This window comes from Rhipicephalus microplus, chromosome 3 (assembly GCF_043290135.1).
Source record: "Rhipicephalus microplus isolate Deutch F79 chromosome 3, USDA_Rmic, whole genome shotgun sequence".
Lineage (NCBI taxonomy): Eukaryota > Metazoa > Arthropoda > Arachnida > Ixodida > Ixodidae > Rhipicephalus > Rhipicephalus microplus.
In genome coordinates, this window is record NC_134702.1 from 166,397,720 (window position 1) to 166,423,601 (window position 25,882).

At 45.2% G+C, this 25,882-nt stretch overlaps 1 protein-coding gene across 2 annotated transcripts in view; it reads right to left on the reverse strand.

Moving 5' to 3' along the window:
* Positions 1-25,882, reverse strand: part of LOC142803424 (uncharacterized) — a 200,175-nt gene that overhangs the window by 77,554 nt on the left and 96,739 nt on the right. Inside the window, exon 3 of one of the 2 annotated variants that reach the window (XM_075888545.1) lies at positions 22,651-22,764. The exons of the other annotated variant lie outside the window; for it this stretch is intronic. Coding sequence (XP_075744660.1) covers positions 22,651-22,764 — 114 coding nt within the window. The remainder of the gene's footprint in view (positions 1-22,650; positions 22,765-25,882) is intronic. 2 annotated transcript variants of the gene reach the window in all.

Below are 25,882 nucleotides of genomic sequence, written 5' to 3' on the forward strand. Positions count from 1 at the left end.
ACCAAATGCCTCCTTGAAGCTCGCTCAAGTACGCGAGGTCTTTCTTCATCTTTTGAACCTTTGAAACGTTGGTCACAGAACATTTCGGTTTCACTTTTATAATAATAATAATAATAATATTAATAATAATAATAATAATAATAATAATAATAATAACAATAATAATAATATTATTAATAATAATAATAATAATAATAATAATAATAATATAATATTATTATTATATAAAAATACAAATATTTATTATGAGTGTGTTGATGATGATGATGATGATGATGATGATGATGATGAGAATGATAATAATATTACCAGTACGAGTAGCTAATAACATCGAAAATTCAGCACACACATGCAGGGCACCGTGGTCGACTTCTCCAGTAGTTCGGAGTATGTGATGTTTTACGTGAACCTAATTCTAAATAAGTACATCAGCCTCGAGCACTTATTTTTCATTGAAATGCGGCCACCATGACTAGGATTCAATACCACGACACCAGGCCACCATCGGAGAGACTTTTATGCTGAGTAAGTGTTTTCTTAAGAAAGGGCCCTGTCTACTTTACATAGAAGCCACCACATCTGATTAGTAGCTATATGCCACAGTCTTAAAGCTGTCAATGTCAATATTGATAGAATTTAGAAAGTATATGCTTTTTTGCCTAGAGCCTTGCACCTTCCCTATCATTATTTCAAGGTGGCGCACATGTTTCATAGCCCTTACTACTGAACAGTCACCGCAATGCCGATTTTACCAAATAGCAGCCATATAGGACTGGCACAAAACACCGAAGGACTGGCACAAGGACTGGCACAAAACACTGCGTGCCATCGGCCCTTGCGTTCTCTTTGGGCGAATTCAGCATTACGAAGACAGGCACGCTGTCAAACCGAATGTGGTTTGCGCGACCCATCGAAGAAGCTTTTGAAAGTCCAGGCTAGGCAGTTGCTACAGATGGTGCAGTATTGTATGGAATACGTTACTCACCCAGTATCCTGCAACTTATAGTTCAATAAACTTTTTTTATCCTTCAATCGTCTATCCCTAAGTTGCAAGCGCAAGAGCAACGTTAACTTGGCATGTGTTATAAGATATGGATGTATGCAACTCTTCCAGCAATTTTCTTCTTTCTATTGCTTTCTGAACACATGTTTGGGCATTAAAAATATGTTTTCTTAAGCGTGCGACGCAAAAAGGTATCGCAAGGGGGGAACTAGCTACTCCTCATAAATGCAGAACCTGCATATTTATTTGGTGCCTATTTGGGGTTTACGCATTTTTGTGAGAGGGGAATCAAAACGTACCAGAAATGCTTCTTAACCGGCCTTGTATATAATGATAAAAAAAAGTACCACTCTGGGGTGTAGAATGCGTCAGATAAGCGCCCGAGAGTCATAGCCACCAAAGGAAATGAGTAACCAATCATATTTGAACCCTTTACCGATTAGTAAAGGCTTTCGTCATAATCATTATCTTTATCATCATCATACGTCTTGTAGAGGCTCTGTTCGGATAAAAACGATGGTGCATATCTGCGGACACCCTTTAGCTTTGCCAGACAAAATAGTTTATGTCCGAGTTCCCAGGACCACAACACCACTTTTGCTTTGGCGTAAAAAAAACGGTCCACTCAGCGTCAACCACTCCTACAGATTTTCGCAAAAATGCAATGCTGGAGCTATATATAGTTATTTTAACCAACGCTTACTTTGGTTCTAAACAACATTGGTTCTAATGCCTTCCCCTATACATTACTTGGCATTATTGACGGTTAGATCTCATTCTTATACTGTCAAAACACAAAAAATGAGCCCTTAGGTATACACGTCTTTTCCTTATTCAATAACGAGGGTCTCGTAATGGCAGACTTGGTGCAGTTACGTTGTGTACGAGGGACTATTGGTCAGCTGCCCACACGTAATAAGTTCATGTGCTACGTGACGCCACACAGGCTCATAAAAGTGTTCATCAATCGCCGCTATGGCTACAGATGGCGCTGACTAACACTCCCACGTTTAAATTCACATATAAACCAATATAATGGCTGAGGGGATAGCTGCCGTGGTAGCTCAGTAGTACAGCATCAAATGCGTTACTCGAAGGTCGCAGGTTTGGTTCCTGCCCACGGCAAGTTATCTTTGAGGCCACTTTTCTTTCAAAACATTTACATTACAATTTCGTCTAATAAGTTCCCCGTACTTTTGTTGGCATTGTTGTCTGTTAGATCTCAAAAATATTGTGTCAAACATGAAAAATCCAGCCCTTAAGTATACATTTTTTTGCCTCTTCATCAACGAGGATCTCGTACGGGATGACACGGTGCCTTTCGTTCGTATACGAGGAACTATTGGTCAGGTGGCAGTTCGTAATGAGTTCACGTGCTATGTGACGCTATACAGGCTCATGAAGAGTGTGTTAAACTTGTCGCCATTGCCACAAATGACGCTGATTCACACTCCCGCGCTCAAATTTTCATAAATACCCCATAAAGTGGCTGGAACGATAGCCGCCATAGTAGCTAAGTGGTAGAGCATTGAACCCGTTATTCGAAGGTCGCAGGTTTGATACCTGTCCTCAACAAGTTATCTTTTCACCTACTTTTTCACGTTTAATATTCATTCCTTCTAATAACTTCCCCTATTGTTTCATTGGCAATAATGTCTGATAGATCTCATTATTAAAGTGTAAAAACATGAAAGGACGAGCCCTTAGGGAAACACTTCTTTCCCTTATTCCTTAACGAGGGTCTAGTAATATCAGGTTTGGTGCCTTAAGTTGTAGGGACTATTGGTCTGCTGCCAGCTCGTAATAACTTTACGCGCTATGTGACTCCAAACAGGCTTGTGAAATGTGCACCCCACTCGCCGGCAAGGCTACAGGTGGTGCTGACTGACACTCCTGCGCTTAAATTCACATAAAACTCAATAAAAGGCTAGGATGATAGCCGCCGTGGTAGTTCAGTGGTAAATAATTTAACGCGTTATTCGAAGGACGAGGGTTCGGTTTCTGCCAACGGCAAGATATTTTTTCAGCCACTTTTCTTTCATCGCATATACATTACAATTCGGTCTAATACCTTTTCCTATACTGCTCTTGGCATTATTGTCTGTTAGATCTCATTATTACTGCTTCAAAACAAGGATAGACGAGCCCTTAGGTATACACTTCTTTCCCTTATTCATTACCGAGGGTCTCGTACTGGCAGATTTGGTGCCAATAGGAAGTAAAGGAGAGACCCTTGGTCATCTGCCAGCTTGTATTAGGTTCACGTTCTATGTGACGCCAAACAGGCTCGTGAAAAGTGTACTCCACTCCCCGCCATGGCTATTGATGGCGCTGACTGACACTCCTATGTTTATATTCACATATGTAAACAATAAAGTGGCTCGGGGGATAGTCGCCAAGGTCGCTCAGTGGTAAAGCATCGAGCGCGTTATTCGAAGGTCGCAGGTTCAGTTCCTGCCAACGGTAATTATCTTTACACCCACATTTCTTTGTTTGCATTTACATTAATATTCAGTCTAATAACTTCCCCTATACTTTCCTTGGCTATATTGTCGGTTTAATCGCATTATTACTGTGTCAAAACTCGAAAGAAAGAGCACTTAGGTATACACTTCTTTCCATTATTCGTTAACGACGGTCTCGTACTGTCATACTTAGTGCCTTAGGTTGTAAACGAGGAACTATTGGTCAGCTGCCAGCCCGTGATAAGTTCACGTGCTACGTGACGCCATACCGGCTCATAAAGAGTGTGCCACAAACTCGCCGCCATGGCTAAAGATGATGCTGACTGACACTCCCGCCCTTAAATTCACATATACACCCAATAAAGTGTCTGGGACGATAGCCGCCGTGGTTGTTCAGTTATTAATCATCGAACGCGTTATTCAAAGGTCGCAGATTTTGTTCCCGCTCATGGCAAGTTATCTTTTAACCCGCTTTACTTTCTTTGCATTAACATTCAGTTGGGTCTAATAACTTTCTCTATTCTTTTCTTGGCATTACTGTCTGTTAGATCTCATTATTACTGCTTCAAAACACGAATAGACGAGCCCTTAGGCATACACTTCTTTCCCTTATTCTTTAACGAGGGTCTCGTACTGGCAAATTAGTTGTCATTAGGAAGTATAGGAGGAACCCTTGGTCATATGCCAGCTCGTAGTAGGTTCACGTTCTATGTGACGCCAAACAGGCTCGTGAAAAGTGTACCCCACTCGCCGCCAAGGGTAATGATGGCGCTGACGGACGTTCCACGTTCAAATTCACATATGTACACAATAAAGTGGCTCGGGGGATAGCCGCCGTGGTAGCTTAGTGGTAGAGCATCGAACGCTTTATTCCAAGGTCACCAGTTTGGTTTCTGCCCAAGGCATGTAATTTTATCTTTTCAGCCACATTTCTTTATTCGTATTTACATTTCCATTCGGTCTAATATCTTCCCCTACACAGTCTTTGCTATTATTGTCTGCTGGATCATATATATATATATATATATATATATATATATATATATATATATATATATATATATATATATATATATATATATATATATATATATATATATATATATATGTGTGTGTGTGTGTGTGTGTGTGTGTGTGTGTGTGTGTGACGCTATGAAGAATGGGTGACGTGGCCTGGCTCATACGCCATGTTTATTCTATTCTGCACTTCTTCCTCATCTACTTCTCCTAACCATCCCTGCCTTCTTACGTCACACGATTCCCCCTCCTCCCGAAAGAAGTCGCGTCAGATGAACAGAAATGAAAACTGAACATGCACGGCTTAGAACTGAGCACTGTCAAAAAGAGAAAATCATTCCAAGTCCGAGGAAGTTTCCGTTAACACTCTATAGCTTCACAGGAGAGGACAGCAATCCGGGGTATCAAGTACAGCTCTGGAGGGCGAGGCTGGCTGTTGCGCTCTGGACAACATAAGCATGCTTTAAACGTGAAATCAGATGGAAACACAGCCGGTATTCTTGCGATGAATGAACGTGGTGTGATGGCCTTGAAGCATTGGCTGGATGATTTGCGCAGGTGTCGTGCTATTTGTCTTGATTGGAACCCATGCGTCGCCACCCGTTTGCGTGCTTGTTGACCGAGGCTGGTGCGGTGATTTCTGCGTCCTTGCGGAATACAGGGTATGGTTTGGCGCCTTTCTCGACGTTGTATGTCGTGTTGCCTGAGTCTTGATGTCGACTGGAGAAAGCTTACTCGACGTCCCTTGGGAAAATATCCTGGATTCGATGCTTTCTTTGTTTCGAGCGAGAAATCTTGAATATGTCGCTGGTTTGGTTGACACGTTTGTAAACAGCTTTCCATAAACCGCGTGTGTTCTTCCGAAGATGATTCCATTCGTCGTCGTCCTTGTTCGTACAGCCCTTGGAATCTCTGTTGTTCTTGGACTTGCTGGCATTGATGATGTTGCTGCGAAAAGACCTGAGGTGGCAGCCCTTTTTCACTTTGACACTGACTTTCTGGGCAATTGAATGTGGTGTCGAGTGGGCACGTAGTAGTCTAGGCTGTTGTGCTGCATTTCGGGTAATGAAGGTAACGCTTGAAAGTTGATAGATAAATCATCAGGGGCTTCTTCTCCGCTATTCGCTGCGAGTGGTTCTTGCTCCTGAATCTGGATGGTAGGTTCAGGGCTTGGCTGAGTATTCTCCGAGCTTCGCAGCTCTATCCCGACCATTGTGAGCGCGCTAGATGTGAGGTGAGCGTTGTGAGCGACGAAAGAGCCAAGTGGCGGAAAACCAGGAAGTAGCCCAATTGTGCTAGATGGAAAATAAGGTGATCCAATGTGTGAAGACTGATTTTCACTCTTTGAGTTGTCATGGCGTTGTTCGGCATTTTCCTCATGTGTCAGCTGGTCAACCATGAACAAGGCGTCCTTATGACACGAATAGTGACCGTTAGGAGCCTTTGAAGAGCTGTGTCGTAGAAAACCAGGTGGTGGACCATGTACGCGAGACGAAGCATGAAAGGCATCAGTAGGGTGAGTGACGTCTCGTGTCGTATGTTGGTGCCATGACTTTGGAAATGCCGACTTTCGTGCACAAGGGAGCTGCGCTTGACGGTTGGGTTTTTCCCAATATACGTATGGCCTTCTGTAAGTAAACGCATGTGCCACTTCGTCTTGAGGCACTTGTTGATTCGCGCTGGACTTTCGAATGCTTGAGGACTGCTTAGGAAATTGACGATAGTGTGCAGTTGTCTCTAGATGCTTGGCAATGAGTAAGTCTTGGTTATAGTAATTAAAACGGGTAATCATCTCCTCTTTGATTTTTTGCCATGACTCGTCGTTCTCGAATATGTGAATAAGGTAAAATTTAAATGCCTCACCGGTGACGTAGTCGCTGAAGTTCGTAACCATCTCCCGTTCCGACCAAGATGCAGCGGTAGCGTGGAGCTCGTACTAGTAGAACGAGTCCTGCACGGGTCCATCGTCCGCTGCTCCGGTGTACTTAGGAATGGGAAGGTCTTCTGATGCTGCTGTCATGATGCTTGGTGGTCTTGGTGGTCCGCGTTCGGTCACTGCGTCTCACTGAGGTCTTCGATGATGATGGCCGGGCGATGAAGTGGTTGCGAGGTCTTCATCCTGTCGACTTGTGTGACGCTATGAAGAATGGGTGACGTGGCCTGGCTCATACGCCATGTTTATTCTATTCTGCACTTCTTCCTCATCTACTTCTCCTAACCATCCCTGCCTTCTTACGTCACATATATATATATATATTGTGAGAATTCATTGTACGTCATCTTCCTCATCTATCAATTATCATCATCAGTCTTCGGCACGTTCCTCTTCATGATCGGCGCCATTTTGCTGTTGCTTCAATAAAGCGTCAGCTGCACCGTTGTATTTCAAGTGGTGGAAGGTGCTTCCCGATCTCTTCGACCTCTCTCCATCCAAAGCCAGCTCCTGGAGCTCCGTTCGGGACGTCGCTTGCGCCAGCAGAGCACCATGGCCCAAGAGCAAGCCCAACCGAACCACTCGCCGGCGCAACCACCAGCCGCCAACCCTAGCCCGGTCAACAACCCCCCTCGGGAGCCTCCAATCTTCTCCGGTCTGCCTGGCGAAGATGTCGAAGACTGGCTCGACAACTATGACCGCGTAGGTGTCTACAACAACTGGAACGAGGCATCGAAATTAGCACGCGTCCAGTTCTACGTCTCTCAGGTTGCCAAGACGTGGTTCCTGAACCATGAGAGCGACTTCCGCGATTGGTCTTCCTTCAGAGACCAGCTCCGACGCATTTTCGGTACACCAACCGTCCGTTCAGAAGTTGCTCGCAAGAAACTGGCAGAACGCGTTCAACATTGCGGTGAGTCCTACACTTCCTATATTGAGGATGTGCTTGCACTTTGCCGCCGTATCGACGACACCATGCCAGAAGGTGATCGTGTCCGGCACCTTCTGAAGGGTATCGGACCTACCGCTTTTAACGCCCTCGTCGCACACAACCCTTCGACGGTTTCCGACGTCGTCTCGGTATGCCAGCGGCTTGATACCCTGCAGTCAATCCGCCTACGACCCGACTTCTCTGAGAACCCCCTGGAAAACAGTATGGAGCTCCGAACCATCATTCGAGACATTATTCGTGAGGAATTGCAAGCCTACACTTTACCTCCTTCTAACAACGTTCCCGCTCAACCCGCCTCTAGCGATCTGCGTGGAATTATTAGGGAAGAAATGTCAGCGTTCCAAAGCATTCACCGTGCTCCACCATGCGCCCAACCCCCCTCGTATGCACAGATCGCTGCAATGCAACCCTCGCCGTCTCAAGCACCACCACCTGTACCTGATCACGAACATCTCGCACCTCTAGTTGCCCGTCCACCGAACCCTACCTACCATTCTTCCTGGCGGGCCCCACGTCCTATTTGCTACTACTGTGGAATTCGAGGACACATTTCCCGGGTCTGTCGACGTCGGCAGCAAGATGAACGTCGTGGTTATGCCGCTTTTGAACGAGACGACACATATGCTCGAGGTTACTACCGTTATGCCGACAGTCCTTCCAACCACCGATCACCGTCTCCTGTGCGCATTTCCAACACGACCAACAATACACGTGCATCCCGACCACGCTCCCCTTCGCCACTCCGACGCTCTGTTTCACCACTTCGGCCTGTCTCTCAACTGGCTGCCCAGCGATCGGAAAACTAAACAGTGCAGTTTTTGGAGGGAAAACTGCATCGCGGCGAAATGACCCAAGTCCTCCTGAACGACCGTCAAACATGTTATTCGTAACTGTGGAAGGTGTGCGGGTGTTGGCTTTGGTGGACACGGGAGCAACTATTTCAGTTATGCGTGCCGACTTGTGTTCTCGATTGCGGAAAGTGAAGACACCCTACCTTGGATCATCTTTGATTGGGGCCAATGGAGCAATAATTAGACCATCGGCCAAATGCACAGCGCGTGTCTTCATTGATGGTATTCTTCATCACATCACCTTCGCTGTCTTAATTTCATGTGCTCATGAACTAATTTTAGGCTGGGATTTTCTCTCATCAGCATCTGCATTAATTTCTTGCCGTCAACGTGTAGTCGAAATGACCGAGACCGATCACTGCAGCGAACGCGTCGACGAAAGACCATTGCGTTTCTTCACAGCTTCCGAATCCATACTACTCCCGGGTCAAGAGCAACTCATCACCATCACTTCTCCGAATATTGCCAATGGTGACGTCCTCATCACCCCTTCCAGCAGCTGTCTAGCTCGCGGCGTTGTAGTCCCCTCCAGCCTGGTGCGGTTCAAAGACAGTGCAGCGATAATCATTGGCCTGAACCCTACCCCAGAGCCCGTCCTCCTACCCCAAGGTTCTGCAGTGTCATGTTATGTGGATACCCAACCGGTTTCTTTGGTCTCTCTTGACGCCTTGACAGCTCAGCCACAACAGGCCCAGTCTGTTACGTCCTCCTCCTTTGCTCCCGGGATAAATCCTGACCTTTCTGCTTCTCAGCGTGAGGCGTTGCTGAATTTGCTCAGGAAACACCAGGCCTCCTTCGACGCCAATGCTTCGGCACTAGGACAGACCACAGTTGCGCATCATCGCATCGACACTGAAGGTCAGACTGTTGTACGCCGTCGTCCCTACCGAGTCTCCTTGGCCGAGCGCAAAATCATCGAGGAGAACGTGACCGATATGCTAAACAGAAACATCATACGACCCTCTACCAGTTCTTGGTCATCACTCGTTGTGTTGGTACAAAAGAAGGATGGATCGGTACGATTTTGTGTTGATTACCGCGCGCTCAACAAGATTACCCGAAAGGATGTATATCCGATGCCCCGTATAGATGATGCACTTGACTCATTGCAAGGCGCCCAATACTTCTCCACCCTTGACCTTCGGTCCGGGTATTGGCAAATACCAATGGACGAAGCAGACAAAGAAAAGACCGCCTTTTCTACGCCGGACGGTCTTTACGAGTTTAACGTAATGCCATTCGGTCTATGTAATGCTCCCGCCACATTTGAAAGGATGATCGACACTGTTCTTCGTGGCCTCAAGTGGAAAACTTGTCTATGCTACCTCGATGATATCGTCGTGTTTTCTTCCACTTTTGATGATCATCTGCAACGCCTAGATCAAGTGCTTACATGTCTCTCCAACGCTGGACTTCAACTAAACACAAGGAAGTGCCATTTTGGCAACACAGCTATAAAAGTACTAGGACATCTCGTTACTAAAGATGGCATCCAGCCCGATCCGGACAAAATTTCCGCAGTCCTCAACTTTCCGCGACCCTTTCGCTCCAAAGAACTACGCAGTTTTCTTGGACTCGCATCGTACTTTCGCCGCTTCATTCGCAACTTTGCCACTATTGCCGCTCCTCTCCACAAGCTCCTTGCTAGTACCGGTTCCTTCGATTGGAATGATCAATGCGAAGCCTCATTCCAAGAACTCAAGCAGGCACTGACATCCCCACCGGTGCTTTGTTATTTCGATGACAAGGCACCTACGATATTACACACTGACGCGAGTGGACAAGGAATCGGCCCCGTACTGCTCCAGCGCGACCATGCCTTTCGCGAGAAAGTTGTCGCGTATGCAAGCCGCACTCTGACCACTGCAGAGAAGAGGTACTCGATAACCGAACAAGAGTGCTTGGCTGTTGTCTGGTCCATCCAAAAATTTCGTCCGTACCTATATGGTCGACATTTTACTGTTGTGACAGACCACCATGCTCTTTGCTGGTTGTCCACAATCAAAAACTTGTCGGGACGACTTGGCCGCTGGATTCTCCGATTACAATCTTATGACTTTGACGTCATCTACAAGACTGGAAGACAACATCAAGATGCTGACGCTTTGTCACGATGCCCTTTGCCGCAGTTTTCGGTGCACGTCACATCCCCTTGTCAAATTGGCTATACGGAGGACGCCTCGTCGATATCATCCATTTCTTCCCTACCTTCATCCACCCGTCCGTCAGCACTTGCTACTCACCAGCGAGCCGATTCTTATTGCACTGACATCATTGGTCGGCTTACCGGTGCTTCGTCTTCCCCTAATGCCAGGCTCCGGAAACAACTCCGACTATTCAAGTTGGAGGACGATGTGCTATATCGATACATTTTGCACCCGGAAGGCCACCGATGGGTTCCCGTCGTACCACGCGCACTACGCACTGAAGTTCTGCGCGCTTCCCACGACGACCCGACGTCAGGACACTTGGGTTACTACAAAACATACGAGCGCATCCGCAGTCGATTTTTCTGGCCAGGTCTTTCCACGACAGTAGCTAAATATATTGCCTCGTGCGCACTTTGCCAACACCGCAAGCGGCCCACTACTCCTCCAGTCGGGACCCTACAACCACTTCCTTGTCCATCGGAGCCGTTCTCTGTCGTCGGAATTGACCTCTTCGGGCCCCTCCCAACTACATCAGACGGCAAGAGGTGGATAGTCACCGCGGTTGATCACTTGACCCGGTACGCTGAGACGGCCTCAATCACTTCAGGAAGTGCTTCGGAAGTAGCAACTTTCTTCTTGAATGCTATTTATCTACGTCATGGAGCCCCTCGTGTCCTTTTGAGCGACCGGGGAAAGGCATTTCTTTCAAGCACGCTCAGTGAACTTCTTCAAGCATCAAAAACAGTTCATAAAACAACATCTAGCTATCACCCGCAAACCAATGGCTTAACGGAAAGATTTCATCGCACGCTGTGTGACATGCTGTCCATGTATATCCGACCGGACCATCGCAATTGGGATGCCATACTACCCTTTGTCACGTATGCATATAATACGTCAGTTCAACGAACCACAGGCTATTCTCCATTTTTCCTAGTATACGGACGCCAACCGACATCACCACTCGACGTTTCATTCTTTTCTGGCCCCGTCAACTCTTCACCATTCGTTTGCGACCAGTTTCTGTCCCGCGTTGCTCGATGCCGTCGTCTTGCCCGCGTAAACACCGAAGCTAGCCAAGAAGATCGCAAACATCGTTACGATGCCACTCACCGCGTCGTTCTCTACCGCCCTGGCGACAATGTACTTCTGTGGACTCCTGCGCGAACGCCTGGCTTATGCGAAAAGTTTGAGTCACGCTATCTTGGCCCTTACAAAGTTATCGAACAGACCTCACCGGTGAACTACCGTGTCACACCTGTTCATGTTCCCCCTGACCAACGCTGCCGCGGGACAGAGATTGTGCATGTTTCGCGTCTCAAGCCCTATTGTATGCGTTCCACAGCGTAATTCGCGGCCAGGCTGGCCGCTTCCGTCGACGGGGGAAATTAGTGTGAGAATTCATTGTACGTCATCTTCCTCATCTATCAATTATCATCATCAGTCTTCGGCACGTTCCTCTTCATGATCGGCGCCATTTTGCTGTTGCTTCAATAAAGCGTCAGCTGCACCGTTGTATTTCAATATATATATATATATATATATATATGTCAGCTGCCTGCTCGTCAAAAGATCACGTACTGCGTGACGCCAAACAGGCTTGTAAATAGTCTGCCACACTTGACGCATTGGCTACAGATGGCGCTGACTGACACTTGAGCACTTAAATCACATATAAACTCAATAAGTGGCTGGGAGGACGCCGCCGTGGTAGCTCTGTGGTAGGCCATCGTACGCCTTATTCTAAGGTGACAGGTTCGGTTCCTGCCCAACGCAAGTTATCTTTTCACTCATTTTCCTTCTTTACCTTTATATAACAATTTGGTCTAATAATTTCCCGTATACTTTCTTTGGTATATTGTCTGCTACATCTCATTGTTATTGTGTAAAAACACAAAAAGACCAGCCCTTAGGTAATTACTTCTTTCCCCTTTTCATTAACGAGGGTATCGTACAGGTAGACTTGGTGCCTTAGGTTGTACACGAGGGACAATTGGTCAGCTGCCACCTCGTAATAAGTTCACTAGATACATCACGCCATACAGGCTCATAAAATTTGTGCCACACTCGCCACCATGGCTACAGATGGCGCTGACTGACAGTCTCGCTCCTAAATTCACATATACAGCCAATAAAGTGGCTGGAAGGGTAGCTGCCATGGTTGTTCAGTGGTAGAGCACCGAACGCGCTATTCGAATGTCGCAGGTTACGTTCCTGCCCATGACAACTTATCTTTTCAGGCACTTTTCTTTCTTCACAATTGCATTACAATTTGATCTAATAAGTTCCAATATACTTTCGTTGACATTATTGTGTGTTATATTTCCCAAATATTGTGCTAAACACGCAAAAAAGAACCCTTAAGTGTACAGCTTTTTCCCCATTCATTACCGAGGGTCTCGTACTGGTACGCTTCGTGGCTTCAGGCCGTATACGAGCAATTCTTGGTCCGCTGCCAGCTCGTAATAAGTTCAAGGGCTACGTGACGCCATACAGGCTCATGAAGAGTGTGCCGCACTCGCCGCCATGGCTACAGATGGCGCTGACTGACACTCCCGCACTTAAATTCACATATAAACTGAACAAAGTGGCTAGCTAAATAGCCGCAGTGGTAGCTCAGTGGTAGAGCATCGAGCGCATTCTTCGAAGGTCGCAGCTTCAGTTCCTGCCCATGGCAAGTTATCTTTTCACACACTTTTCTTCCTTTGCATTTATATTTCAATTGGGTATAATCACTCCCCTATACTTTCCTTAGCAATATTGTCTGTACATCACATTTATATAGTGCCAGAACAGGGAAGGACGAGCCCTTACGTATACACTTATTTCCATTATTCATTAACGAGGGTCTCGTCCTGGCAGACTGGTGTCTCTAGGATGTATACGAGGGACTCTTGGTCAGCTGCCAGCCCCTAATAAGTTCCCGCGCGACATGACGCCAAACAGCATCATGAAAAGTGTACCCATTTCGCCGCCATGCCTTTATGGCGCTAACTGACACGTTTAAATCGACATATGTACAAAATAAAGTGGCTGGGGGATAGCCGCTGTGGTAGCTGAGTGGTAGAGTATCGACCACGTTATTTGTAAGTCGCAGGTTTGGTTCCTGTTCATGGCAACTTATCTTTTCACTCACTTTTCTTTCTTTGCATTGACATTACACTTCGGTGTAATAACTCCCCCTATACTTCCCTTCTTATTATTGTCTCTTAGATCTCACTAATATTGTGTCAAAGCAAGTAAGGACGAGGTCTTAGGTATACATTTCTTTCCAATAATCAAGACCAGGTTCTTGTACTGGCAGAGTAGGTGCCTTTAGGACGTATACGAGGGAGTCTTGGTCAGCTGCCAGCCTGTAATGGGTTCATGTGCTACGTGACCCCAAACAGGCTCGTGAAAAGTGCATTCCACTTGCCGCCATGGCTACTGTTGGCGCTGACTGACACTCCCACATTCAAATAATTCACTGGGGAGATAGACACCATGATAGCCCAGCAGTAGAGCATAAAACGCGTTATTCGAAGGTCGCAGGCTTGGTTTCTGGCCACGACTTATTATTTCAGGCAGATTTCTTTCTTCACAATTACAATAGAATTTGGTCTAATAGAATCCCCTATACAATCGTTAGCTTTATTGTTTATTAGATCTCATTATATCGTGTCAGAAGACGGAAACACGAGCCCTTAGGTATGCACTTCTTTCCATTAATCATTAGCATTTGAGGGTGTCGTACTGGCAGACTTGTCGCCTTAGGTTGTATACTAGGGACTCTTAGTTAGCTGCTGGATCCTTGGTCAGCTGCCAGCTCGTAATAAGTTTACGTGCTACCTGATGCCATACCGGCTCATAAATAGCGTGCCACACTCGCCGACTTGGCCTCAGATGGCGCTGACTGGCGCTTCCGGGCTAAAATTCAAATATAAACCCAATAATGTGGCTGGGAGGATAGCCACCGTAGTAGCTCAGTAGTAGAGCATTTAACGCGTTATTCGAAGGTCGCAGGTTCGGTTCCTTCTCTCGGCAAGTTAAGTTTCGCCCATTTTTCTTTCTTCGCATTTACATTACAATTCATTCTAATACCTTCCCTTTAACTTCGCTTGGCATTATTGTCTTTTAGATGTCATAAATATTGTGTCAAAAGACGGAAGGACTAGCCCTTAGGTATACACTTCTTTCCCTTATTCATTAACGAGAGTCTCGTAATGGCAGACTTGCTGCCTTAAGTTGCATACGAGGGACTCTTCGTCAGCTACCAGCTCGTAATATGTTCACAGGCTACTTGACGCTATACAGGCTCATAAAGAGCATGCCACACTCGCCACCTTGGCTAAAGATGACGCTAACTAACACTCCCGCGCTTAACTTCACATATAATCCCAATAAAGTGTCTGGGAGGATAGCCACCATGGTAGCTCAGTGGTAGAGCATCGAACGCATTATTCGAAGGTAGAAGGTTCGGTTCATGCCCAGGGTAAGTTATCTTTTAACCCACTTTTATCTCTTCGCAATTACATTACTATTCGGTCTAATAACTTCCACTATACTTTCTTTGGCATTATTGTCTGTTAGATCTCACTAATATTGTGTCAAAGCACGGAAGGACGAGCCCTTAGGTATACACTTCTTTTCGATATTCATTGACGAGATTCTCGTGCTGGCAGACCAGGTGCCTTAGGACATATATGAGGGAATCTTGGTCAGCTGCCAGCCCTAATAGGTTCACGTGCATCGTAACGCCAAACAGTCTCGTAAAAAGTGTACCCCACTCGCCGCCATGGCTACTGATGGCGCTGACTGACAGTCCCACGTTTAAATTCACATATGTACACAATAATGTGGCTGGGGTGGTAGCCGCCGTGGTAGCTCAGTGGTAGAGCATCGTGTGCATTATCTGAAGGTTGTCGGCTTGGTTCCTGCCCACAGAAACTTATGATTTCAGCCACTTTTCTTTCTTCACATTTAAAATTCAATTTGGTGTAAAAGGTTCCTCTATACTTTATTTGGCATCATTGTCTGTTGGATCTGACTAATATTGTTTCAAACACAGAAAAGCGATCCCTTAAGTATACAATTTTTCCCCATTCATTTACGAGGGTCTCGTGCTGGCAGACTTGAAGCCATGAAAACGTGCACGAAGGATTCTTGGTCAGCTGCCAGCTCTTAATAAGATAATGTGCTACTTGACGCAATACAGTCTCATAAAGTGTGTGCCACACTTGCCGCTGTGGCTACAGATGCTGCTGACTGACACTCCGCACACAAATTAATATATAAACCCAATAACGGGCCTGGGACGATAGCCGCCGTGGTAGCTCAGTGGTAGAGCATCTAACGCGTTATTCGATGTTAGCAGGTTCAGTTCCTGCCCATGGTAATTTATCTTTTCACCCACTTTTTTTAATTCGCATTTCCATTACAATTGGTCTGATAACTTCCCCTACACTTTTCTTGGAATTATTGTCTGTTATATCTCATTATTATTGTGTCAAAGAATGGAAAGATGAGCCCTTAGGTATACACTTCTTCACTTCATTCATTAACCTGGGTCTCGTATTGGCAGACTTGGTGTTTAAGGTTGTATAGGAGGGACTTTTGGTCAGCTGCAAGCTGGTGATAGGCTCACGTGCTACGTGACGTCACAGAGGCTCGTGGAGATTGTGCCACACTCGCCGCCATGGCTACTGAAGGCGCTGATGTACACTCGCACGTTTAAATTCACATATGATGTACACATTCAAAGTGGCGGGGAGGGGGGGATAGCCACCGTGGTTGCTCAGTGGTAGAGCATCGAACGCGTTATTCGACGGTGGCAGGTTTGGTTCCTGTCCATGGCAAGTAATCTTTTATTCCACTTTTCTTTATTCGCCTTTACATTAAAAGTAGGTCCAGCAAATTTCTCTATACGTTCATTGGCATTATTGTCTGTTCAGTCTCATTATCTAATGTTAAAAACACGGAAGGACCAGCCCTTAGGTATACACTCTTTACCCTTATACATTAACGAGGGTCTCGTACTGGCACTCTTGGCTCCTTAGGTTGTATACGAGGGACTATTGGTCAGCTGCCTGATCGGATTAAGATCACGTAATATGTGACGCCAAACAGGCTCATAATGGGTGTACCGCACTCGCCGCATTGCTACTGGTGGTACTGACTGATACTCGCACGTCTATATTCACATATATACGCAATAAAGTGGCTGGCGGGGTAGCCCTTGTTGAAGCTCAGTGGTACAGCACCGAACGCGTTATTCGAAGGTCACAGGTTTGGTTCCTGCCTACAGCAAGTCATCTTTTCGTTCCCTTTTCTTTCTTCACATTTAGAATACAATTTGGTCTAATAAGTTACTTTATACTTTGCTTAGCAATACTTTCTGTTAGATCTCATTATTATTGCGTAAAGATACAGAATGACGAGCCATTAGGTATACACTTCTTCCCTTTTTCATTTACCGTAATCACGTACTGGCAGGATTGGTGCCTTAGGTTGTGTACAACGAAATATTGCTCAGCTGCCAGCTTGTAATAAGTTCACGTGCTATGTGAGGCCAAACAGGCTCGTAAAAAGTGTACACCACTCGCCGCCATGGCTACTGATGGCTCTGATGCCTACGTTTAAATTGACATATGTATACAACAAATTGGCTGGGGGATTGCCGCCATGGTAGCTCAGTGGTGGAGCATCGAACGCGGTATTCGAAGGTCGCAAGTTTTGGTTCTCGCCCCCTGCAAGTTATCTTTTCAGCCACTTTTTTTCTTCGCATTTACATTACACTTTAGTATAATAGGTTCCCCTATACTTTTGTTGTCATTACTGTCTGTTGGATCTCATTATTATTGTGTCAAACACGGAAAGACGAGCCCTTAGGTACACACTTCTTTTCATATATATATATATATATATATATATATATATATATATATATATATATACGGAGGTGGCTGGACGTAGGCTGGACCGGTGAATGATGTTAGTTCCTCCCTTACGATGTCACGGAGGGCCATGCTTGAAGGCTGTGTGACAGATGGAGAAGGTTGTGAGATGCCCATTGATTGAAGTTCTTCTCGTATGATCTCCCGTATCATGTCACGCAGGTCCCGGTCTGCGGTACGGTGTTCACTATTGCCCGACTGAAGGCGAACAGAATCAAGTTCGTCGAGACGCTGACACGTAGAGACGACGTCCGTGACAGTAGAAGGATTCTGGGCAACAAGGGCATTGTAGGCAATGCTTCCGATGCCCTTCAGGATGTGGCGCAGTTTGTCCGACTCGGACATCGAAGAATTGACGCGCCGGCAAAGCGCAAGGACATCCTCGATATAAGATGTGTATGACTCGCCGGGATGTTGTTGGCGAGTATCTAGGGCCCTCCTCGCTAGAGCGGATCGAACGGCTGGCGTGCCGAATACTTGGCGAAGCTGCTGCTTGAAGGCAGGCCAGTCGGTGAGGACGATCTCATGGTTCAAGAACCATGTCTTGGCAACGCCCGTGAGATAAAGCGATACTCGGCGGAGCTTGTTAGAGTCGTCCCAGTGATTAGTTGCGCTTACCCGCTCGTAGTTATCGAGCCAGTCCTCCACATCTTCACCGCGGAGACCAGCGAAGACCGGAGGGTCACGCTGGTGGTTTACGATGTAAAGAGGAGGGGCTTGCGGCGCAGTGACGGCTTGCGGCGCAGAGACGGGAGCCGAAAGGGCATCCACCCACTCACTCTGAGACATGTTGGCGGACTGAGGGTCCAAGCGGCGGCCTGAACGGAGCTCCAGCGAGTAGGCGTTGTAAGTAGAGGTACTGGGAACGTCAATCCACCTCCACCACGTATGACGACTCGGTTGTAGCGAGGTTTATTGGCCGTGAACTCGGGAACGAACAAGCGCAACGGACCCGACAAAGAAGCGCTCGTGCCAAGCAGATGATGATTGTCAGCCAGAACATATGATGATGATTGACTGCTGTTCAGATGAGGATGAAGCGCATAATAGATGCCTACAATATATATATATATATATATATATATATATATATATATATATATATATATATATATATATATATATATATATATATATATATATATACCCTGGTTTACGAAACAGAAAACTTCGTCACCACCTGAACAGCGGGACAGACCCCTAGACATGTATATATCGGAAGTACAAAAACACATAATATTGGCTTGTTCAAAAACAAGGATCTACAGAAACAATCTCTCCTGGGAAAAGCGTAAGCCACTGGAGCTCCTAAGCCGTCGAGCAGATTTGGTAATTAAGCCTGCGGATAAGGGTGGTGCGATAGTACTATTAGATAAAACTGAGTACCTGAGAGTAGGCTATCGGCAACTGGAGGACAAGAACTTCTTTTTGGAACTCGAAGAGGACGCCAAAAATATTCTATTTTAAAATAATTCATGAACTATATTAACAGCGTAAGAACGAGAAAAAATCACAGCTGACATACTTAAAGCAATGCAAACTATGCCGGTTTCACTTGCTACTTAAAATAGACAAAGCCAACCACCCCGGTCATTCTAAGGTTTCAAGCAACGGCACAGTGACAGAAAGATTGCCAACCGCCCTAGACTTCATCATTAAGAATGTTGTTCCAACTATATATTTATACAATAAAGACACTAACCACTTTAGCCGTGAAATGTTTGGACTCCAGGTTCCTAACCATAGCATCTTGTGACAATGAATGTAGTGTGACTTGACGCAAACATTGCGCAGTCCGATGATATTGGCGCAACAGTTGCCGCATTCGGGAAGGCCAGTGTGCTTGTGTGCTTAGATGAGGACACGCTGTCGACTTTACTGCGGTTGATACTCAGCCACAAATGCTTTGAATTCAATAATAGGCACTTTCTTCAGATAAACGGCACAGCTTTGGTACATTGGTGGCTCCTAACTACACGAATATTTTATGGCGTCTATTGAAGGACGTTTTCTTGCAAGCAGAACACTGAAATATTTCGTTTACAAAAACTCTTGGACGATATATTCATTGTTTGGCACCGCGGAGAGCATAGTCTATTGTCATTCGTGGATGATTTTAATTCAACTCACTCATCTATTTCGTTTACACGCACCTACTCTAAGTAATTTAGAGACTTTTTTGATGTTACTAAAGAATGTGCACGAACCTCTACAAAAAACCAACGGAGTGCCATCAGTACTTTTATTTGAACAGTAGCCATCCGCTACACCGTAAGGCAGCCATTTCAATTCTCGCAAGCAAACTGATACCACCGAATTCGTTCCGACGTGTCAGATATCGAAGGTCACGCCATGGATCTTAAAATGGCCCTTTTTGCAAAAGAGTACCCAGAGAGAATCGTCGGTGACGCTAAAAGCTGGGCATGTTGTTTATGTAGAAACGATATATTTTCGTAATCGAAACCACGCCACTCAAAAAACCAAGCTTACCTTGTCGTCACACACTCGTCCACACTACTGCGCTTAAACAATATTTTTTTCAAAACCTATTGAAATTACACACCATAGTGCACGTCTGTCCTCAGTTTTCATGAAGCCGCCGCGAGTTGTCTACCACCGCAAAAAGAACATAAAAGACATCCCAGTTAGAGATAAGACGACCGAGTCTTGAAGCAGTGAAAGAGGTTGTAAGCCATGCGGGAAACAACGCTGCCAATTCTGCAAACACATGACCACAACCTCTGTTGCTGAGGCTTCGTCCTCAGACTTCATAATCAAAATAATGACTCCCTGAATAGGGACAGCTTGGACATGGTATATATGCTGAATTGCAATGTCTGTAGCCAGCAGTAATTCGGTCAGACTGGTACGGTGTTCCAACTGCGTTTCAATAACGAAAGAGCCCACGCTAGGACTCCACCAAGTCTCCCTTCTTTCAGGCATCTGAACTTGCCAGAGAACTCATTCGAGAAAATAGGCGACACCCTTCTTCAGTCAGGCTTCCATGGAACTCGGGAACGGAACAAAGGGAGTCATACTTCATCCACAAATTTCAAACGCTTCCACGCGGCATCAATGAAAGCACCGGCAACCTATCATTCTTTAGGTCGTGCATAGGTGAGATTGGACAGGAATTGAGTGTGCCGTAATTTTATTATTTTATTTTATTTTGTAATAATATAACTCATTTTTGTTATGATTATTCAAAACAAGTCAGTAGTGACAGACAGTGCTATTATGGTGAATTATTACCTCGTTACATAACATCAGCCCCAGAGAAACTTTAGAGAGGTATTAGCCCTAAGTCTAAGGAGTGCAATGTGTTTGACGTAAATGGTGCGTTAATTCATGAAACCAAAGAAAATTCAAACCTATTCAATGAACATTTTAAATCAATTTTTACTCGAGATAAAGGCATTTTACCATTTGACGATGTCGTCGTGCCTCCTATACCTGACGTTCCGATCACTGAGGAGGGCATTTTTAATATAATACTAAATCTATATATCAGAAAATCCTATGGCACACATGACATCCCGCATTGTTTTCTTAAACGCTATGCGGAACGGGTATCCAAATACTTGAAGGTGTTGTTTGTGAAGTCCTCTCAATTTGGCCACGTGCCGGACGACTGAAAGATCACCAGAGTCAAGCCACTCCCCAAAACCGGAAATAAGCAGCACATAAAAAATTACCGCCTTATGTCAATAACTTCAACTGCATGCCAATTCCTAGAACACATTATTCACAAACACATTTTGGAATTCCTTGAAAAACACAAATTTCTAACAATAATCAGCATGGGTTCCACAAAGGCTATTCAACAATCACCCATTTCGTACAAACAGTACATGACTTTGCAAGTAATATAAACAACGGAAAACAGACAGACGCTATGTTCAAGGACTTTTTGCCTGCTTTCGATAAAGTGTCTCATAAGAAATTACTGCATAAATTAGACATAATTTCTAAAAATCCTAGACTAATTATTTGAATTTCATATTACCTTCTTGGGCGTAGAAATTTTGTTACCTTTCAGAATCACGACTCTGGCGTTCCCGAAGGTTTGGTTACTGGGCCTCTCTTCTTTTTGCTCTATATAAATGACCTTGCAAGAGATCTACTTCTTAAGGTTAAATTTTATGCCGACGACTCTGTCTTATACTCCGAAATAGATTGTCCTAGTGATCAAATCCTAATAAATGATGCCTTTCAGAAGGTTGTTGTCTGGTGCAAAGATTGGCAGATGTCGGTAAATTTCAAGAAAACTGTTTTCGTGTGCATTACTAACAAAAAGAATAAGAACAGTTTCAGTTACACAGGTAACAATGTTTCTCTATCTGAGGAGACAGAAATTGAGTACCTGGGCCTGTGTATAACTAACATCTTAAAAACGAATCTGCACATCAATAAAGTAACCGCCAACGCTTACCGTAAGTTGTTTTTTCTTAGCAGGGCGTTAAAACTGTCTACACGTTCCGTACGCACATTAGCATATAAAACAATGTACTTCCAGTTCTTGACTATGCCGTCATTATTTCGGACCCCTATACGCAAACTAGCATTAAAAACTCTAGCGGGTGCAGCGCAAGGCTGTTCGCTTCATTTTCGATAACTTCACCTGTACCTCTGCGACTTGATCTTTAAAGCAAGCCAATCTGCCTGCACTTACGGATCGCAATCGTGCTTTCCGACTCAAATTTTTAATTCAACTTATCAATAAACAGTACAATATAAACATATCTGATATAATTACTTTTTCTTCTGATTATACTCAAGACAGAGGCATCGCCTAACAATTACTGCATTCAGCATAAAAATCACTTGTTTCAAATAATCTTTTTTTCCACGAACGTTGACTGAACCGAATAACCTGACTAATTCCCAAGTTACACAACCTTCACTGTCTTCATTTGCTGCAAACCTCACTTAATTATTTTCTATTATGACCTCCTTTATAATATAAATTTTATTTGGCGAGTTTCAGGGGCGAAGCTCCTTATAGCGGCACCGTTCGTTCCTCGTAGTCGTAGACGTAGTCATAATGCGTAACCAGTCTTACATTCTGACCTCCAAGGTGGTGCCGGTGAGAGATTTCATCTGTGCGTTGTTGAACAATAAAAGATGGTGCTCAATGTACATGCCAATGGATGCTAATGGGGAATGAGAGACAGGAGATTTTGGCTTTTAGTGAACGCGCATGCTGCGAATTTTTCATCGTTCAACAGCTCACAAAAGAGAAGAAAGGGTTGCTATGTTACAATCGCTGGGCGTAACCTCCTAGGTTTTAGAAAGGTTTAGCGAGCGTTGGGCCGCAGTGCCATGAATGCAGTGAACTAGTACATACCATGAACTCGAGGTGGTTAAAGGTGGGAAGTAGACACGAAGCGCAAGCCGTAAGAAATTGTGCGCGTGCCTCCTCTCGTTTGGTCCTTGGAATGTCCGCTGGATGGCGGTGCTTCTATATGAGGAATATATGATGAAAAGGTGCGTCATGGTGGTACTTAGAGTGTTGAATACGAGGGCGAACGGACACAGAGACAGATGCATGGGCGGACACAGGAGCGGATGCATGGACGAAAGCAGGGACGAACCCACAGATGAACGTGCGGACGCACGAACAGACACATGCACGAACGGGCGGACGGACACACAGGCGGCCACACAGACGCACGCATGGATGGACGGAAGCAAGAACAAATGGACGGATGGATGCTTCGCCCCACTATCCATCATTCACTTCGGGGGTATGCTGCCATTTCTTCCTATTTAGTTGATGTTTTGTAGAGGACTTGTCTTTGTACGCCCAATAGCCTAAAACAATGTATTCGTTCGCGTAACATGTATTTGTTCTATCCTGTTTTGTTTCGTTGCCTGCATTTGTTCGATAATATGCTGTATTTCCCGACTGCAAAAATCGCCTACGGGGATTGCAGTATCTGTGAATATAAATATATATATATATATATATATATATATATATATATATATATATATATATATATATATATATATATATTTCTATACGTTGCTTCTGTACCTCCTTTATAGTAACTGATTTCTGGTCGGTGAAGTGGTCGATCGGTGATGGGGCATAGCGGAATATTTTAGAGGACAAAACTTGGGGCAGTTAGCAAATATGCGACCCTAGGCAGTCACGTACATACTGTCACCGGGTCGTGACGTGGCCGAAGACAGGAGAATTTGCGTTGGAATTTAACTGTCTATTTGGGCGAACCTGTGCCCAGTAAACGGGAAGTCCGATTACAGTAGCAGTCTTGGACTGATACAAAGAGAAGTTTATTAACTTCAAACTAAAAAAAACTCTTTACAACATTTATACATAGTGATAGCGGAGAACGGAGCGCCGGCCGTCGATGAACTACTGACAAGCGGCGAAGCGCGTCGGCATTTATACTCTTGCCGTGGAATGTTCTAGCGTTATCGCTTGCGGTGGCGTAGGTTCCAGAATATTCTGTAAAGTTCGCAGATTAGGTGTGATCTTACCGAAATGATCTACTACAGTCCAGAAGCTTCTCGAAAACTGCAAGCGCGGTTTGTGCTGAGAACTGTGTAGTGTTTTGGGACAATAACAAATCTTGGGAAATAGAATGTGGCATTGCCCCCTCTGAAAAAGGCATCGTCCCGATGCCTTAACTAAAATTGAAGATACAGCAATAATGCAAAAAAGTACAATGAATAAATTACGATACAGTATTAATACAAAAAACACTGTTTCAGTTTGTTAACGCGCATGAAACGGCTTGAGGCGCGCGACATGGACGGCTTCAGGTCGCGATCGGCGTCGTTAGGAGTTCGTGATGCCGTCGGGGACAACCTCGTAAACAAGTGGGCCGAGACGTCAAACCACCCTGTACGGTCCGAAGTACCGTCGCAGAAGCTTTTAACTTAGTCCACGTCAGCGTATCGGCGTCCACACCCAAACACGTTCACCGGGCTGGTATTCCACGAAGCGTCGCCGAAGATTGTAACGGCGGCGGTCGCTCGTCTGTTGATATTTGATACGGAGACGTGCGAGTTGTCAGGCTTCTTCGGCGCGTTGAAGGTACTCACTCATATCGAGGTTTTCTTCGTCGGTGACGTTGGGCAACATGGCATCGAGAGTCGTTGCCGGGCTCCTTCCGTAGACCAATTTGTATGGAGATATCTGCGTCGTCTCCTGCACCGCCGTGTTGTATGCGAAGGTCACGTACAGAAGAATGGCGTCCCACGTCTTCTGTTCGACATCGACGTACATTGCCAGCATGTCGGTGATTGTCTTGTTAAGCCAATCGGTGAGGCCGTTGGTCTGTGGGTGGTACGCTGTCGTCCGGTGGTGGTTTGTCTGGCTGTATGCCAAGATCGCTTGAGTTAAGTCGGCAGTAAATGCCGTTCCTCTGTCGGTGATAAGAACCTCCCAAAAGTTTCTGTTATGTTCCTCTTTCAGAAACAATTGTATGCAAAGGTTGTTCTGACTTATGACTCTTAATATAGAAAAAACTAGACAATTCTTGGGAAGAAGCTTTCTTTACGCTACGGGCTAAACCTAGCAAATTCACAGCCTCGAGGCGAGCTATAGCATCTTTCTTGATATTAGAACTTTTTGCTGTAACTTGTACAAAGTGTTTCACAACAGCCTGTGACGCTTTTTCCAAAAACACATGAATGTGTAGAATAACGAAAACACCTTCTTTATCCGCTTGAAGAACACGCAAATCATTCGAGGACAAGAAACTAGAAAGCGGTTTTAGACATATGCCCGATCTTGATTGACACCCACCTCTCACAAGGACGTCGATGCATTCCGAAGTGCACCGACAACGTTCATCTTCAGGCACACGGGCTGACACATTCCTAGCGAGAGCCACCTTTTCAGCTCCTCGGAGGGAAGGTTCCAGGCTGAACCTCGGTCACAGACGAAGCGTCTGTTGAAACTTCTCAGGAATAGGCGCGTCACCCAGGTTGATGACCGTCACCGCTGGTCCGGAACACCTGCTTCTTCTTGGCAGAAGAGGCCGCACACGATTCCACAAAGACTCAGTTGCTAACTCAGACTGGTAGTACCACTGTCGGTACGCTCTCTCCCGGTGACGACCAGTCAGGAACCAGTCAGGTGGGTGTCGATCGAGATCGGTCATGTGTCTAAAACTACTTTCTAGTTTCTTGTCCGCGAATAATTTGCGTGTTCTTCAAGCGGATAAGGAAGGTGTTTTCGTTATTCTATACAATGATGTCTTTTTGCAAAAAGCGTCACAGGCTGTTGTGAAACACTTTGTACAAGTTACAGCAAAAAGTTCCAATATCAAGAAAGATGCTATAGCTCGCCTCGAGGCTGTGAATTTGCTAGGTTTAGCCCGTAGCGTAAAGAAAGCTTCTTTCCAAGAATTGTCTATTTTTTTACCATTGAGAGTCATAAGCCGGAACAACCTTTGCGTACAATTGTTTCTGGAAGAGGAACCTGGCAGAAGCTTTTGGGAGGTTATTTGCAGAAACATCTATCTAGTTTAGTTTTGAATGACCCCTACCACGTCCATAATTCGCAAGAAGTTGTCAGATACCTCAAGGATCATAATCCAATT